Source organism: Alexandromys fortis, unplaced genomic scaffold (assembly GCF_014885135.2).
Source record: "Alexandromys fortis isolate MF-2015 unplaced genomic scaffold, M_Fortis_MF-2015_v1.1 scaffold_22, whole genome shotgun sequence".
NCBI lineage: Eukaryota > Metazoa > Chordata > Mammalia > Rodentia > Cricetidae > Alexandromys > Alexandromys fortis.
In genome coordinates this window covers 5,033,534-5,049,568 of record NW_026067900.1, presented here as the reverse complement: position 1 = coordinate 5,049,568, position 16,035 = coordinate 5,033,534, and the positions used below count along the sequence as shown (strand labels likewise).

General features: G+C 45.7%; 1 protein-coding gene across 1 annotated transcript in view; it reads left to right on the top strand.

Annotated features, from left to right (window-relative positions):
* Aqp9 (aquaporin 9) overlaps positions 1-16,035 on the top strand; it is a 35,217-nt gene that overhangs the window by 14,882 nt on the left and 4,300 nt on the right. The window contains exons 2-5 of the mRNA XM_050126871.1: positions 3,333-3,459; positions 8,184-8,321; positions 10,458-10,576; positions 13,851-14,068. Coding sequence (XP_049982828.1) covers positions 3,333-3,459; positions 8,184-8,321; positions 10,458-10,576; positions 13,851-14,068 — 602 coding nt within the window. The remainder of the gene's footprint in view (positions 1-3,332; positions 3,460-8,183; positions 8,322-10,457; positions 10,577-13,850; positions 14,069-16,035) is intronic.

Here is a 16,035-nt window from a genome sequence, read left to right as displayed (position 1 = left end):
TGCCCAGAACAATAGTATACACACACACACACACACACACACACACACACACGCCAAACAGACAAACTCACACTATAAAAGAACCAGTCTTTGGTAAGTCTTTGAAAACAAGTAAAACCACTTGAATCTTTGCAACTTTGCCCACATTTGATTCTGTGACTAGCGGTGGCACAGCAACTACTCCTGATGCCTATCCTAAGTGTATCCTTGCCCTGCTTGTTTTTGTCCATAAGTGAGCTCATGGTGAGGTTCATGGATACAATCATTTGAATTCACTGACTCTTAGCTTTCCTTTGGAATTGACACTTAAAACACCAATATCCTGTGCTTCCATTTTATGATTGCCCTTTGCTGTTTAGATAGTGCTTTCATTAGTGTTATCTCCTTTGAACTTTTATTGGAAATACCCATGAAGCAAGCCTGAGGTCAGACTTTTGCTGTGTTCATTTACACAACCACAAAGCATGCTTTGTTACCCAACAGAAAAGGCAACACTCTGATTATTTGACATGAAAACGTTTGAAACTATTAGAGACCCCAAAATTTAACACATGGATCCTTTTTTCTCTGTGTAAGTATGTATAGTATTGGAAGAATATCTATAGTAGATTCCCTCTGTCTGCTATCAAGTTCAGAATGTTCAAAACGGTACAGACAGCAAGGGACATGATATAGGAATTAAGAACATAGACTCTGGGGCTACATGATGCTCAGCTTTTACATCCAACCGGCATGCTATGAAGAAACATGTCAGCCTGCAGAAGGCACTCGTGGTCTGCACTCTGGTCAAAGCCTCGGTGGGTAGTCAGGACCTACAAGGCAGACATCTGAATGCAGGAAGAACTCATATGCCTTCAGACAATTTCAGTGGAACAGAAATGAAATGTCCTGCCAAACCCTGCCCAAATCTAGCATTCATATACAAAATAAACATCTTAAATTTGAGGTGGTTCTGTGGAGGTAGAACTCAATGGTCACATGATTTTCTGACCTTCCAGTCTGATAACGGGGACTGTGTCCAGCAGATGTTTTCGTTAAAAACTTTAAATCTACGCATGTTCGTGTGTGTGTGTGTGTGTGTGTGTGAGACGTGTGCCTGCAGGTACCCTTGGAGACAATAAGAGGGTGGTAGATCCTCTTGAACTGGAGTTATAGGTGTCGTAAACTTACCTTACTTGGGTGTTGGGAACTGAACACAGATCTACGAGAGCAGTAAAGTCTCTTCGCCATTGAGCCATCTTTCTAGCCCCTTAGTTTTTGTTTGTTTGCCTTCTGTTTATGTCTTTAAAGATCAAGTCGTGACCTTGTGGAGATATGCAGAGATGTGTAGGAAACAAACATGAAGGGCAGATATTAGCATATGCTTGGATGTTTGTCTGAAAAGAAAGCTTAAAGATTGTGTCTAGGCACAGAAGCCAAGACCAACACAGAACTGATTGTAAACGGAACACAGTATAATTGGATGTTACAGAAAACTTGGATTTCAGGTTAGGTTTGGTGAGAAAAATCCCAGTCGATAATGTAATTCAATAGGGTTTCCTGATAGACTAGGAAAACAAACGCAGGATAAATATTAGCACTGGCTTCTTTGGGGGTCTGAGACTAGGGAAGACGCTCTAACCGTTCAGCCTACACCACTACACAGGACAGCGCTCTTCTTTTTGGAGGTTAAATAACACAGTGTGTGTGTGTACCATTGTCCTCATTGCTTTTCAGGCTACAACAGAAATATCCAACAAGACACAACCCTGGGTCTAGGCAAATGGCTCAGCGGGTAAGAGCGCTTGCATGAAAGCAGGAAGACCAGAATTTCAAAATCCAGCAGTCATGTTAAAAAGCAGGGAATGGCCACGCATGCCTGGGGCCCCAGTGTTGAGGAGCAGAGACAAGCGGATCCCAGGACCTTACTAGCCAGTTCAGCTGAAATGATGAGCCTCAGGTTCAGGGTGGGAGTAAGGTTGAAAGCAATAGAGGAAGATGCTAGACACGTGTCCTCATAGACATACACAAGTGCGTATGCCTGCACACATGTGCATATGCCTGCATACACATGCACATATACCATACACATACAAACAAGACAACCGTAATGCTACATATCTGTGCTGCAGTCTTCTGGGTGGAAATTCTGATGAGGGTCATGGAAGCCCCTTATGGCTCACCTTTCCTCCTGCCCCTCCCCTTCAGCCTACGGTATGATTTATACCCACCCCATGCCTCCCAACCCCAGGTGATTTCAACATCCAGGCTAGAAAGGGAGAGATTTACCCAAGTGAAGTCAGACAGGTCAGAGGCTTCTCTGGGGACAAGCCAGATATAGCTGTTGTGTTCCCCCTAGACCCAAACTAGGGTGACTGTGCAGCAGAATTCTGCCCAGGGGAGGACTCTTGTTAGGAGAGTTAGCAGTCGCTTATGCCCTGGCTGTCTAGAGTAGTTCATCTCAGATGACAATAATGTCCAACCTTACTTTCTGAGGATGTTATTCAGTGCTACTTGCTTAGTTCAGAAGTTGTACTCAGCATTCAATTGACTTGATATTACAAAGTGAAACTGAAGACAGGAATGTTGGCTTAATTCTGACAGTCTTGATGATAGAGATTTGGAGAGGAGGTGAGGATCAGTTGGCAGGCTATAAGTGAAGCCAGGGTGATCTAAAATGGAAAAGAGCACACTGTGATTGCAGCTTGATTTACTACTTAATGTATGGTGCCAAGGCTGTGGATCAAGTCAAAGTCTTACATGTGCTGTGCATACCAAGGGCTTCTCTCCAGAAGCCAGACTCTTCTGTATCTCCTGAGTCCAGCAATTTACAAATAAGATGAGTGGATGTATCCTTGAAGTGGGAACAGTGGGACATCCAAAGGCCACCTGTGTACCATCTGCCTTCTGCCTTTGGAGAGATGTAAGCTGAAATCACCCTGTATGTGTTGAATGTCTCATATATGAATTCTATTTCTCCAGGGGGCCTCCTTGGACAACCTTGTAATGGTCACATAGAATCACTAGCAAGAAGGTATTTGTGTAGAATTTTTACACATCCAACTAGAATCCTTATTTTTCATCCCCTTGAGAAGAAGAATCTAGACCATGGTGTGACCTTACCTGATTTATAGGTTGTAGGCAAGGTGTTTACGCCGCACACCCCTAGTAAGATTCATCTGCAACTTAGCTGTTGCCGCGGAGACAGCCAGAGCATTACAGTTTGAACTGTTGGGTGTTGAAGGGAGCTGAATTCATGACTTTACTAAAAATCTACACACTGTGAACGTATACTGTGTAAGAGAGTGGTCATGACCACTTCTTTAATGAGTTATCTTGTCCTTTCTTTCTAGGTCCTTGGGTGTGGCTCTGTTGCCCAAGCAGTCCTCAGCCGAGGTCATCTTGGTGGAATAGTCACTATAAATATGGGATTTGCAACAGCAGTCGTGATGGCTATTTATGTCACTGGCGGTGTCTCTGGTATGCATTAGAAGTCATTATTACAACGATCAATGCAACTGTCCCAATGTACTAGCGGGATTGGCTGGTTTATGTATCTTATGTATTATGTCTCTATAATCCGGCAAGACTATGTATGGATATCTTTTTATAGATGATAAAATTTAAACACCAACAAATAGTTACGTGGCTTATGGGGAGGCAACATTGAACAAGGACCAGATGGGGTTAGCACTCACACCTGAGCCATCCCTGGCTACTGCAGGGTATACTCCAGCAATCAGTACTTCTTATTTTACGAATCTCATGCTTGGAAGCCATTTCCCAGATAAGCCTGTGACTAGCTCGGCAAAGGCCACACCAGCAGAGGCAAGTTCTTGGATCTTTATCAGCTATACTCAGAGCGGCTAGGTCTTTCGCAATGTCAACTCTGTCTTCATGACAGTCTGTGCCTGAGCTAGAAAACATTAACCTGGTTCTTCCCTAGTGGCCAGGCTGACCATGGCCATTTCCAGGGCTCTGCAAAGCAAAATGATGGTGTGCTATTGAATGCAGTCTGGAAACTTAGGAGGGGACCTGGGGCAGGACCAGGTGTTCTGAGCCGTAGTGGAGCTACTGTTATGAATTATAATGTAAGTGTCTGATATGTAAGATACCTGGTATGTGATCCCTGTGAAAGGGTCCTTACACCCAAAAGGGTCATGACCCACAGTTTAGAGTATTTTGCCTGCGTGATATCCTGAGCTGAACATTGTCAAGCAATCATTTGGTACTAATTCCCCTTGAATTCTGTTAGTGTAATTGACCCTGGCCACTGCCACTGCAGGTCATGGATCTTTGCATTCATTGTTGTATTTGGGGGCTTGAGGAGTCCTTGTGGGGGAAAGGATTGAAAGCAGCAGCAGGAAGAATAGGAGGGAGCAGGAAGATGGCAAAGAGCTGTCCCCTCTGGCCTGGGGACCGAGTCCGAGCTCTTGGGAGTAAGAATCTGAAATGACTAGAGGCTGCATTTCCAGGTCAGGCTTTGACTCTGACCAAGTTGTCTACGATAGGCTGTGAGAGCACTCAAACCCTATAAAATGGTGGATGAGCCCGGCTGGCGAATGATAGTGTTGGGCTGGAATGGGAACACGTATCATGACTCTGTGTGGAACTAGCGTAGTTCATGCTCAGCAATGTACAGGAGCAACACATGCACGCTCCATGACAGCTATACAGGCTACAGCATCAGTCTTGGCATCAGTGGTCACAGGCAGGAATCAGAGAAGACAATTGTGCAGGAGGTGTCTCTATCAAGATGGCTGTACCTAACACGGTTTGTAGCCGCATGGGAAGCTCTTTATGAGGTCTCCAAGAACAACCAAGGCATGCCAGACATGAATATAAATGTTGTCCCATTTTGTGGCCACAGACTGGTGAAGTCAGTGGCCTTTCACTTTTAAATATAAAGAATCAATTTTCTGGGCCTGGAGAGATGGCTCAGAGGTTAAGAGCATTGTCTGCTCTTCCAAAGGTCCTGAGTTCAATTCCTAGCAACCACATGGTGGCTCACAACCATCTGTAACGGGGTCTGGTGCCCTCTTCTGGCCTGCAGACATACACACAGACAGAATATTGTATACACAATAAATAAATTTTTTTTAAAAAAGAATCAATTTTCTATAAAGGAGTTTTAGCATCCTGCTCCATTGTGAATGTGCCATTCAACCAATCAGAGCTTATTGTTATACACACCTAATTATTATATACGTGTAATTATGTAATATGCTACTCAAAGCATGTAGGCTGCCGGGTGGTAACTATTTTTTAAAGTAGCATGTGTATGTGTGCGCGCGCACATGTGTGTGTGCGTGTAGACATGCATATGTCATAGAATGCACATAGAGTCCGTAAGTTCTCTCCCTTTACAATGTGGGTCTCAGGGATTGAATTCAGGTTGTTAGGCTTGGTGGTAAGTGCCTCACTACACCCTCTCAGGCATCTCAGTGGACCCTGTTGGTGACTATTTTTGACATAATTTCTAAGTGAATTAATTGAAAAAGCAGAATAGCCTTGCTCAGTGACAGGAAATTAGGAAGGTATTTATCACAGAGCTGTGTGAGGGTGATAGGGAGTTCACCTAGAACAGAAGCTTTGAAAAGTTTACTTAGCTCACGCAAGACCCACATCTTGAGCCTGTTGGACCCCGACTGTTCCCCGAGGGGGTTCTTTACATGACTAATACGGTCATCAAAGCAACCTTGGCAGAGTGGATATTTGAGAGCAGGACTCCTTGACCCGAGAGCTCATGTTCTTTCCACTACGCTGCTCTGGTCACGCAGGTCTGTAGGAGGCAGGCTCTGTAGCCCTCTGGACTCCAGCCATCACTCCCTGTCCCTTTCTGGACCCTCTGTCACTCCTTAGCCCCTTCTCCTTATTCGTGTCCAAAGCTCCCTCCCAGATCTACCCTCTCTGACTCCCAAGCAACTGTCCCTGGACCTCTGTCATGTACATCAACTAAACAAAGCCCCTTGATTATTTCATCGGCTCTCTTATCTAAAACACCTACAAAGTGGCTGACATCACTTTGATGAGACCTGAGACTTAACTGGGCTTCCAGGATGCTTGCAAAATGTAAACCTACCTGCGGGATTTTTTATCTTAGGAGAGAGCTTGTTCTAGAAGCCTTACCTGGCAAGGCACTCTCCACAGGGATGGTTTGGATCAGAGGTGATTTTTTTATGACCCTCTTATGCTTCCACAGTGAGAGCCTGTATTAGATCACAGATTCTGCCCTGTTAGAGTGGATTAGCCACGTCTTTTATCCTATCCAGTACCTTGGCTCATCTGCTATGCTCAGGCTCGTCTCCTCTAAGCTCAGAGACCCTCTTCTCTAGGCTCAGACCCTCCTCCCCTCTAAAGTCTATAAATGTAAGGTATTTTATTTGTTCTGTGGGCTGCTGTTGGATCCTAGTCCCCGCATCCCTAGCCTGCCCTGTGTTAACTAAAGGACTCTCCACATAGCCACAGGGAGAAGAGGAACAGATGCAGCGGCTCCGGGAATTTCTCATCAGTCTTTGTGCTCCAACCTTCCTCCTAAGCTGGCAAGACCCCACAGTTAAAGTTCCCATAAGGATCTGGGAGATCCCCCATGCTTTGGCACACTGGAATTTCCTTGTTCATGTTCACTGGAGTTGAAAGGCAGGGGTGGTTGCCACTTTTCAACCTTGAACAGGAGACTCGGGAAAGGCATGGCTCTCTGTGGGGGCTGGGCTTCTAGAACAGGCATGACCATGGTTCTGATGAGGGCCAGGGTTCAGGGTTGTCATCACCTGCATAATCACCATCAGGCTTGTTGTCATCTCTCTTGTTCACACCTCCCTGGAACGCTCTCATTTCACTGTGCTCACTTTGGAAATGGTTTTAACCCCCTTCCACATGAAAGGCCATCCCTGTTCTCCAGGTTCACCTTGTGCCCCACCACCTTGCAAGCTCAGATGTGCATATGTGTAACACACTTAGTTTTCAAGGCAGATACATCTTGTTTTGAGATTTATTTTTAATTATGTGCACTGTGGGGGTGGGGTGGAGTACGTGCATGTGAGCGCAGGTACATGGGGAGTCTAGGAGAGGGCAGCAGATCCACTGGAGCTGCAGTTACAGATGGTTTTTGAGGATATCTGGTGTGGGTGCTGAGAACCAAACCAGACTGTTCTGCAAAAGCAGTATGAGTTCCTAACCAAAATACCTCTCCAGTCCCAAGGAGGTTAGAAGGGGATCAAGGGAACCCAGCTCTTAAATTCAGATAAAGCTGAACTTGAATTTTGGTTCTTCCACTTGCTGACCACATAGCTGGGAGAAAGCCTCTCCTGTTTTGCATTTTTCCCACCAGTTAACTAGAGCAGAAGCCATTCCATCAGATTCTTAAGTCTGAAGAGCACCACAGTGATGCTATCTGACCAGTCACTCAGTAAATGTTGCAGTTGAGTCCCAAGCCGCGTGAGATCATCAGTGAGCACAGAGCAAACCTCTCTGACCGTATATGTAACTGAGACTCAGGAAGCTGATTTTGCTACTACCTACAGCTTGGGTTGGATTGAGGAAGTTGTTGCTACATTTCTGTGTGAGAGAACACACTGTTCACGCAGAGGAACCGAGGAGGGTCCATCCAGAGATGGCAATCACCTCCAACAAAGCCCTTCTGCCTCAGGGACAGGCACAGGGCATCTGCCAAGACATCGCCCTTTCCCAGTGTGAAGAATGGCTTCACAGCTTCTATGCACATGCTGAAGAATTGTTAGATATGGACTTAAGGCTCAGTTGCCTTAAAAAATATATGCACATTAATAGTTTGCATCAAATTACTTATGGTATTCCTTAACTGATGGCTAAAACTCCACATTTTTTTTTTGATTTCCAAGACAGGGTTTCTCTGTAGCTTTTGGTGACTGTTCTGGAACTAGCTCTTGTAGACCAGGCTGGCCTCGAACTCACGGAGATCAGCCTGCCTCTGCCTCCCGAGTGCTGGGATTAAAGACGTGAGCCACCACCACCTGGCTAAAACTCTACTTTAAAAAAAAAAAACGAGTTGCTTACACACGTTTTAAATGTCTGAGTCCCTTTTCATAAGATAAAGATTCTAAACCATCTTTAATAGTGCAATGGATTATTAGTTGCCCTCCTTCAACACTCATCTGTGTTTCTGTTCCCTCTCCCCATGCCCACTCTCTGGCCTCTTTCCGCTGACTGTCTCTTCTTCCTTGCAGGAGGCCACATCAACCCAGCTGTGTCTTTTGCAATGTGCATCTTTGGAAGGATGGAGTGGTTCAAGTTCCCATTTTATGTGGGAGCACAGTTTTTAGGAGCCTTTGTAGGGGCTGCAACTGTCTTTGGCATTTACTATGGTGAGTATTGACCTGGAGTCCAAACATTTGGAGGGCTAGTGGGGCAAGCTACAGAAGCTTGAACTTGGTAGGAAGCATGAGACTGAGCAAGAACAGGAAGCGTTGTAACAATGAGGCCCATGTTATCAACAGGGCCAATTTATGAAGCCTTTTAATAAAATCTGTGAATCAGCTTTTTAATCTAAAAATGTTTATCTGTGTGGGTCTTTGTTTGTTTGTTTGTTTGATTTTGCTTGTACATATATCTGTGCACCACCTGTGCATCTGGTTATCACAGAAGCCAGAAAAAGGTAGCAGAGTCCCTGGAACGGGAATTACAGACCATAGTGAGACACCATGTAGGTTCTGGAGCTCAAAACTCGGGTCCTTTCTGGAAGAGTAGCTAGACTTCTAAGCCACTTCTCTAGGTTCCAAAATATGAACCTTAAAATGGAGGGTACAACTTCTAAGAACCTAGCTTCAGTTCCTCCCTGCACTACAATATGAACATAGGCAAAATGCCAGTGGGTTCTCTGCTGCTTTCTCTGATTTGACTACAAATGGGATCCTGCCTGGTCATGAAAGCTGTGGCCCAGGAGGTATTCAGGTTATGTATCTGGGAACATGCCTTTAAGGAAGAAGCACAGCCAAGAAGCAGGCTGGGTGGGAGTCTCTGCCCCATCTAGCCCACAGTTGGAGCATCTGCTCAAGAGCCAACTGAAGAAAAAGTGGTCTTGGAGATCACAGACCCAGGACTGAACTGAGACTGTGGCAGTGAGTAGCTCTGGGACTTAAATACACACATGGGAATGAAGTTTGAGGGCACATTTCCATAATCCTGGCACCCGTGAGGATGGATGGTCAGGAATTCAATGCCATTCTCAGCTACAAAGCAAATTCTAGGCCAGCCTGGGTGATTTTTTTAAACTTTGTCTCAGAATAAATAATAAATAAGTAAACATATAAGTCATTAGACCACATAGGTCCCAGTTTCCTTCTCTGGAATAGGAGGGGCTCCAGTCCTTTTTTTTTTTTTTTTTTTTTTTTTTTTGATTTTCGAGACAGGGTTTCTCAGTAGCTTTTTGGTTCCTGTCCTGGAACTAGCTCTTGTATACCAGGCTGGCCTCGAACTCACAGAGCTCTGCCTGACTCTGCCTCCCAAGTGCTGGGATTAAAGGCGTGTGCCACCACCGCCCAGCGCCCAAAGTCCTTAAGGCTAAGGAATCTTAGGATCCTGTGGTGCCAACTGTAACACGCAAGCTGTTTGCATTCAACCCAAGATGAGCCTTAGAGTGTTTTGAATGGCAAACTTAAGACACTGATAATCCAAACCCTAAGGAAACAGGTTGTACAAGGAGCCCCTCCCTGCAGTGTCTCTCTGAGAATTAAATGTCTAAGGGAGATCCGAGGTCAGAAAATCAGGGAGACAGCAGCAAAGAGAGGCATGGGGTAGGTACTGTCTGTATCAGTGACATCCAGTTTCCCAGCTCTGGGGGCTCTACAGGCCATCCATAGCATCTTCATTATCCCGGTACATCCTCAGGTTCTGAATTAAATTTTTAGGGGCACTAGAGAGTACTCTAGGAGTTATGACTTCCGCTTAGTTAAAGTTGAAGTCACACTTTGGTTTTAGGTCAATCTTGAGAATTCCAAGAATTCCTCCCACACCCCCAAAGAAGGTTGCTGTCTCAGACCCTACAGACTAAGGTCCTGGTCCAAGTTTAGAGCTGGTCCGCTTTGATTCCTGTTGCTGTGATAAAAAATACCTTGACCAAAAGCGGTTTTGAAGAGGCTTTATTTCAGCTCCCGGGTCATGGTGTATCACGGAAGGAAGTCAAAGCAGGGACTCAAGCAAGAGCTTGAAACAGAAAACATGGAGTGTTTGCTGACTTCCAGGCTCAGGCACACACAGCTTTCTTGTACAGCCTATAACCTCCCTGAAGACTGGTGCCAACCGCAGAGAGATGGACCCATCTTCATCTGTTAAGAAGCAAGACAGCCCCTCATGTACATATCCACAGGCCAATCTAATCAAGGCAATCTCTTGGTTGGGACTCCCTTCTCAGGTTACCCTAGGCTATGCCACAGTTTAATTAAAGCCAACCAGAACAGCCCTTTCTAGAAAACACTAATGTCCCCGAGCTCTGTCTTCCATAGATGGACTCATGGCCTTTGCTGACGGAAAATTGCTCGTCGCGGGAGAAAATGCAACAGCGTTCATTTTTGCAACATACCCAGCTCCATTCATATCCCTGCCAAATGCCTTTATAGACCAAGTAAGTGGAACGTCAACAAGGATCTGATTTAGGTGGAAAAACATGATAGAATGGGGGGATAGGCATGGGGTGCGTATTGGAGCATTGTAGGCCTGTGAAAAAGGAAGGGTTGTGTTTCCAAGTCAGAGGTCTTTATATGAACTGAGCTTTCTTGACAATGATTTGCCCTTGAAGATGCCGATGCCACTAGAAGGGTTCTCAGCTTCCTTTTTAATGCACATAGGTGTTTTATGTTAGTTGAGATGAAGACAAAGAGTGGCTGCCCAGACCAGAGGCAAATGAGGTCCTTTTCACTTCTTGTGTCTTTTTGGTGCTAAGGGTGATAGTCACAGGAGATGGCATCTGCCTACCTCCAAGGACTATGAAATATGGTGGTGAGCCTGGGGTGGCATGAATCTACCCTACCTCTCCATGAGGCTGCGATGTATCTGACTCTCAAGGGAGACAAGCATCTCAACTAGATTGATAGTTGAAGTAACTTCTGCTGGTTGTGGTGGCACACACCTCCCCGTCATTTGGGAGGCGGAGGCTAGAAGGAGATATTCAGCTTCCTCTTGACAGAGTCCATCACCTGGGAAGCATAAAAAATTTTTTTTGTTTGTAGCACTCTGGATTGAACCCGGGGCATTGGATATGAAAGGCAGGCTTTCCATCACTGAGTGCCAAAGAATATGTATTATGGCAATTCACAACTGTCTGTAACTTCAGTTCCAGAGGATCTGACACCCTTATATAAATGTACATGCCCCCAAAATACCCAATGCACATAAAACAAGAATAAACAAATCACAAAAAAAAATTTTTAAAGAATATGTTTCGATGAATGGCCGAGTCTGTACATTAGTGAAATTATAATTATGCCATTTTCCCCATAAAAAGTAGGCTTCAGGAAATTTGGCTTGTACAAAATAAAGGCCTTGTCTCCCGAGAACAGCAGTTGCTGGGAGTAGTTGTTGGAGGCCAGTCAGGTGGCCTTTAAATAGTAGGCTATAGGAAGTGTGGGAATGATAAACTCTGGATGGTGGGCAGCTTGGGACACATTACCTCTTAGGGTCTTTCTGTCTCTGATAGTAGATGAGCTGATTGGAAACAGAAGTTTAACAAGTGGGGGGAAAGTGGAGCTCTCTGAAGAGAAGGGAGTCACAGGAGGGTTGTTTAGCAGTGTGCAAATAGTATGAGGAGAGACAAGGTAAAGAATACGTTGCTGGAGGCATGATGTGGTCCAGGTTCAGGGTCCTTATATCTCTGATATTAGCTACAGTACAGAGGGTGAGATTCTGGCTTCAAAGCACTAGGAGTCTATTGCTGCAGCCCCATCTGGATGCCTCTGGATGATGGGAACTGTTCAACATGCAAAACCCCAGAGCAATTAGCCATTTATCTGCCGAGCCAACAAGGCAACTGGAGTACCTTGGAATAGACTTTGGGGATGGGTATTCAAGCGTTTTCCCAATTAGTTCAGCTAGCTAATGTGTATTTGTTAAACACCTTAGTTGTGGTTCCAACCCATTCTTGCGCCAAACGTCAGGGTCAGAGGTTCAACTGATAAGTAAACAAGTGGTTCATTCAAGGTTACAAGGGCAGAGATAAGAGATCAAGTAAAAGCACTAGGCCAGCCCAGGGTTCCCACTCTGCCAGAGATGGTCATGAAGGGCTCTCTGGAGAAGATGTCTCTCCAAACGAATTCTTTTGACTGTGAGTATTTTTGAAAAGTTGGTGAACCACTGAAGGAATTAAACCATAAGTTCACCTGCTTCGCTCCCAACCTGCCTCTTCTACTCACCCTCGAGCACATGCCTCAACCTCCGTCTACCTAAGTGCCCTCATCTGTAAGGAGAATAGCAGGGTTTACGCCATGGGGATCATTACAACTTCTCAGCGAGATGAAGCACGGGATGGGGGCCTGCGTGAGGTGGACATGCTGTGCACCCCGGAAAGCTACACTTCGGGTGACAGAGAGTATGTGTACAGTCACTCACAGCTGTCATCTAGGTTGCGAAACAAAATGATGGCTTATAAGTTTAGAATTTGGAGAGAGCAGAAAAATCCCGCCTCTTGAGAGTGCCTGTTAATGTTTTCATTTTTGTGTGTATTTTTTTAAAAGTTTGAATTTATAATATTTAATTTCTCAATGTTATAAGCACTTTAAAATGTTATCATGTAAAGTTTTATGTGTACTTGGTGTGGATGATGTGTACATGTGCCTGCCATAGCACACATGTGGAAGCCAGGGCACCACTTTTGAGTGTTGGCTCTCTCTTCAACCACGTGGACTCAGGAGACTGTGGTTAGGTCATCGAGTTTGGCACCAAACGCCGTTATCTACTGAGTCACCCCACTGGTGCTGTTTACAGCTCTTAGCATCTCTATAGTAAGTTATGGAGTAGACATCCTGTAAAGCATCTCCCTCTTCTGTTATTGATGTTTGTTTCAATGGCTTCCAGTTTCCACTACAACAAACCATGCTTAAGTCAAAGTATATATTTTAAGATAATTTCCCACAGTTTCATTATGTCTATGGTATGAGTTTGGCCTATTGAATTGTATGCGTGAACTCTGGGTTTTAGATGCATGTTGATAAGGTATTGCAGGATTTCCTCTCGAGAGCATGGCGTGTGTTAAGGTGCACTAGAAAACACCGGGAGAATGGTTTTTCTCTGACTTTGCCACTGTTTGCGTTTCTTTTGTTACAAAGCAGATTTTCCCACTCGTTTCATCAGCCTGAGTTTCCTGATAAGAAATTTCCGTCCACTCCCTTTTTGCGTGTCCACCTATTGCTTTCTTGCTTGCTGTCTTTACATCCAGTCTAAGCCAACCCTCCTTCACTTTCTGATCTTGCCAATTGTCCCTCAGTGTCACTGACGAGCAGGTTAGCAGATAGTGTGGTAGTTGAGGACCAGTCTTCTCCGGACTGGACCAGCTGTGTGACCTTCAGCAGGCACCCAGTCTGCAATGGGTGACTCCATCAGCATCTGCTTCTAGCATGTCTGTGGAAGAGCCACACGCTTGTCCACTATGGTAGCTGTCACTATTTCATTTTTTTAAGATTTGTTTATTTTAGGTGGATGAGTTTTGCCTTTATATATATGGGCATCACGTACTTGCAGTGCCTGTGGAGGTCAGATGAGGGCTTCATATTCCCTGGAACTGAGGTTACAGGTGGTTGTGAGCTGCTGTGCGGGTGCTAAGAACTGAACCAAGTTACAGGTTGGTAACTTTGGGTGAGCAGGTAGACAGAACAGACTGAACTCTGGAAAATTTTCTCCCTCTCCAGGTGCTGTCTACCATGCTGCTTCTTCTGATTGTCTTTGCCATTTTCGACTCCAGAAACATGGGGGTCCCCAGAGGCCTAGAGCCCCTTGTCATTGGCCTCCTGATCATTAGCCTGTCTTGTTCTCTGGGCCTCAACACTGGCTGTGCCATGAACCCAGCTCGAGACCTGAGCCCCAGGCTCTTCACTGCTCTGGCAGGATGGGGATTTGAGGTCTTCACGTAAGTACCAATGGTGTCCTGTGCCTGGTGTCCTTCAACAGAGAGTACTGAGCCTTGACTCAGAGATGCCGGAGCATGTGGACCAGAGAGTAGACGCTATGGACACTCTGGTTAAACATGAACCATTTTCAACCAAATCCAGACTAGAACTGAAATATGACACTGCCAAGGGACGCCTGAGTCCTTAATTCTCCCAGGAAAGCTTTACTGGACATTAGATATGCAGAAGTCACTGTGATAGAGAAGCACTTTTCTGAATCAGTCCACACACTAGGGTTTGGGGCAGAAGACTGTTTAGAAGGCCAATTTATCAAAATTAATCTAGCATATAAGATGAGTTGAAAAGGGAGAGAGTAGGAGGATAGAATCCATGCCGAAAGACCCACACATTCCTGGGGCAGTCCTAGGAACACAGAGTAGATGATGGTTGCCCTGTGTGTGCACTGAGCCAGGACCCCGCAAGTAGTCACACCCGGGCACCTCCTCTCAGGACCTTCTGTTTCCGGCACAATGTGTCCAGCTTCAAATAAAGCAGACAGGGTCCACACCGTGACAGAGAGATGCTCCAAAAAGGGAACCGTGGGACTACTATTAGAGCCGCTACAGGGATAGCACCTTACCTCTAGCCAAGGCTTCCAGGAAGGTTTTTAAACCAAAGAAAGCAACCACCTCTGCCGGCCTCTTGCAACAGGGTGCATTCGTATTTGAGGGTGTGGGAAAGGACACTGAGAGGACAGGTTCAGCAACCTCTTGCACGAAGTAATAGTGACATCTGGTGGCGGCCATGCTGAGTCTCAGTTCTCTCCCATCCAAGCCATGTCCCTCCTTGCACCCTCCCTGTGAATGAAGGAACTGAAGCTCAGAGGGGGAGTACCTCCTCAGCGACATTCCAGGCTGCCCCAGGCTTGAGGCCAGGTCTTCCGGAGTCCAGGACAGAGCTCTTGTTTTCTGCCTTTGTCCTCTCTGATCCAAATCTGCTGTACACAAGACAGGTGTGAAGGCTGTAACCCCGGCACTAAGGAGGATGAGGCAGGTGGGTCCATGAATGTTTAAGGGAAGCCTGGGCTACATCATGAGTTCCAGGCCACTCTGGACTGCAGAGTTAGACTCTATCTCAGACAAAATATGCTCTAAACAAAAGGCCACAAGGATCAGTCTGTGGCTGTCAAGCATGATCATGCAAAGAGTAGGCTTGGATTCTTCTAGAATCAGCATGCCAGGCAGGAAGGTTTTGAGTTTCTTATGGCTTTGGGGGATGAAACCCAAAGCCTTGTGCGTGCGTGCTGAACAAAGGCTTTCCCTGCTGCGACGCTCTCCGAACCTTTTCCTGTTAAGTTCACAGGAGAAGGCCAGAATCTAGTCAGAGTACAGGGAGATCCTTGCAGGCACCTGTCTATCCTCCTGGTTGCCTGCTTTCCCTGGATCATTCTGAACATTTGTCATTTTTTAGAAATAGTTTTCCTCAACTGTCTACATCTTTAAAGGTTATATTTTGTGCTTCGCTTTGCCTAAGCAGTCCTAGAAGTCGTCCCTATGAAGCCACTTAATAAATAAACAAACCTGCCTCTGCCTCCCGAGTGCTGGGATTAAAGGCGTGTGCCACCACCGCCCAGCAAAATGTGTAGCCCAGGCCAGCCTGGTCTACAAGAGCTAGTTCCAGGACAGGTACCAAAAAAAAAAAAAAAAAAAAAAAAAAAAAATAAACAAACAAACAAACTCACAAAGTGACCCACTGTCTCCTGGACAGCACCTTTCCTGGAGTGGACAGCCCCTGGGTGTTTTTGCAGAAGAAAGGGGAATGGTGGTACAAGAGCCTTGCAGGATGAAGCCCTGCTGAGTGCGTGTGTGGGCTGGGCCCCCAGAAATAAGCACTGGTTCTGATGATATTCGACAGACCATTTAGCAGATAGCTCACACACTGCCTTAGACTTTCTTTAATCTCTAGGAGTTTGCCAGCACTAGCTGGG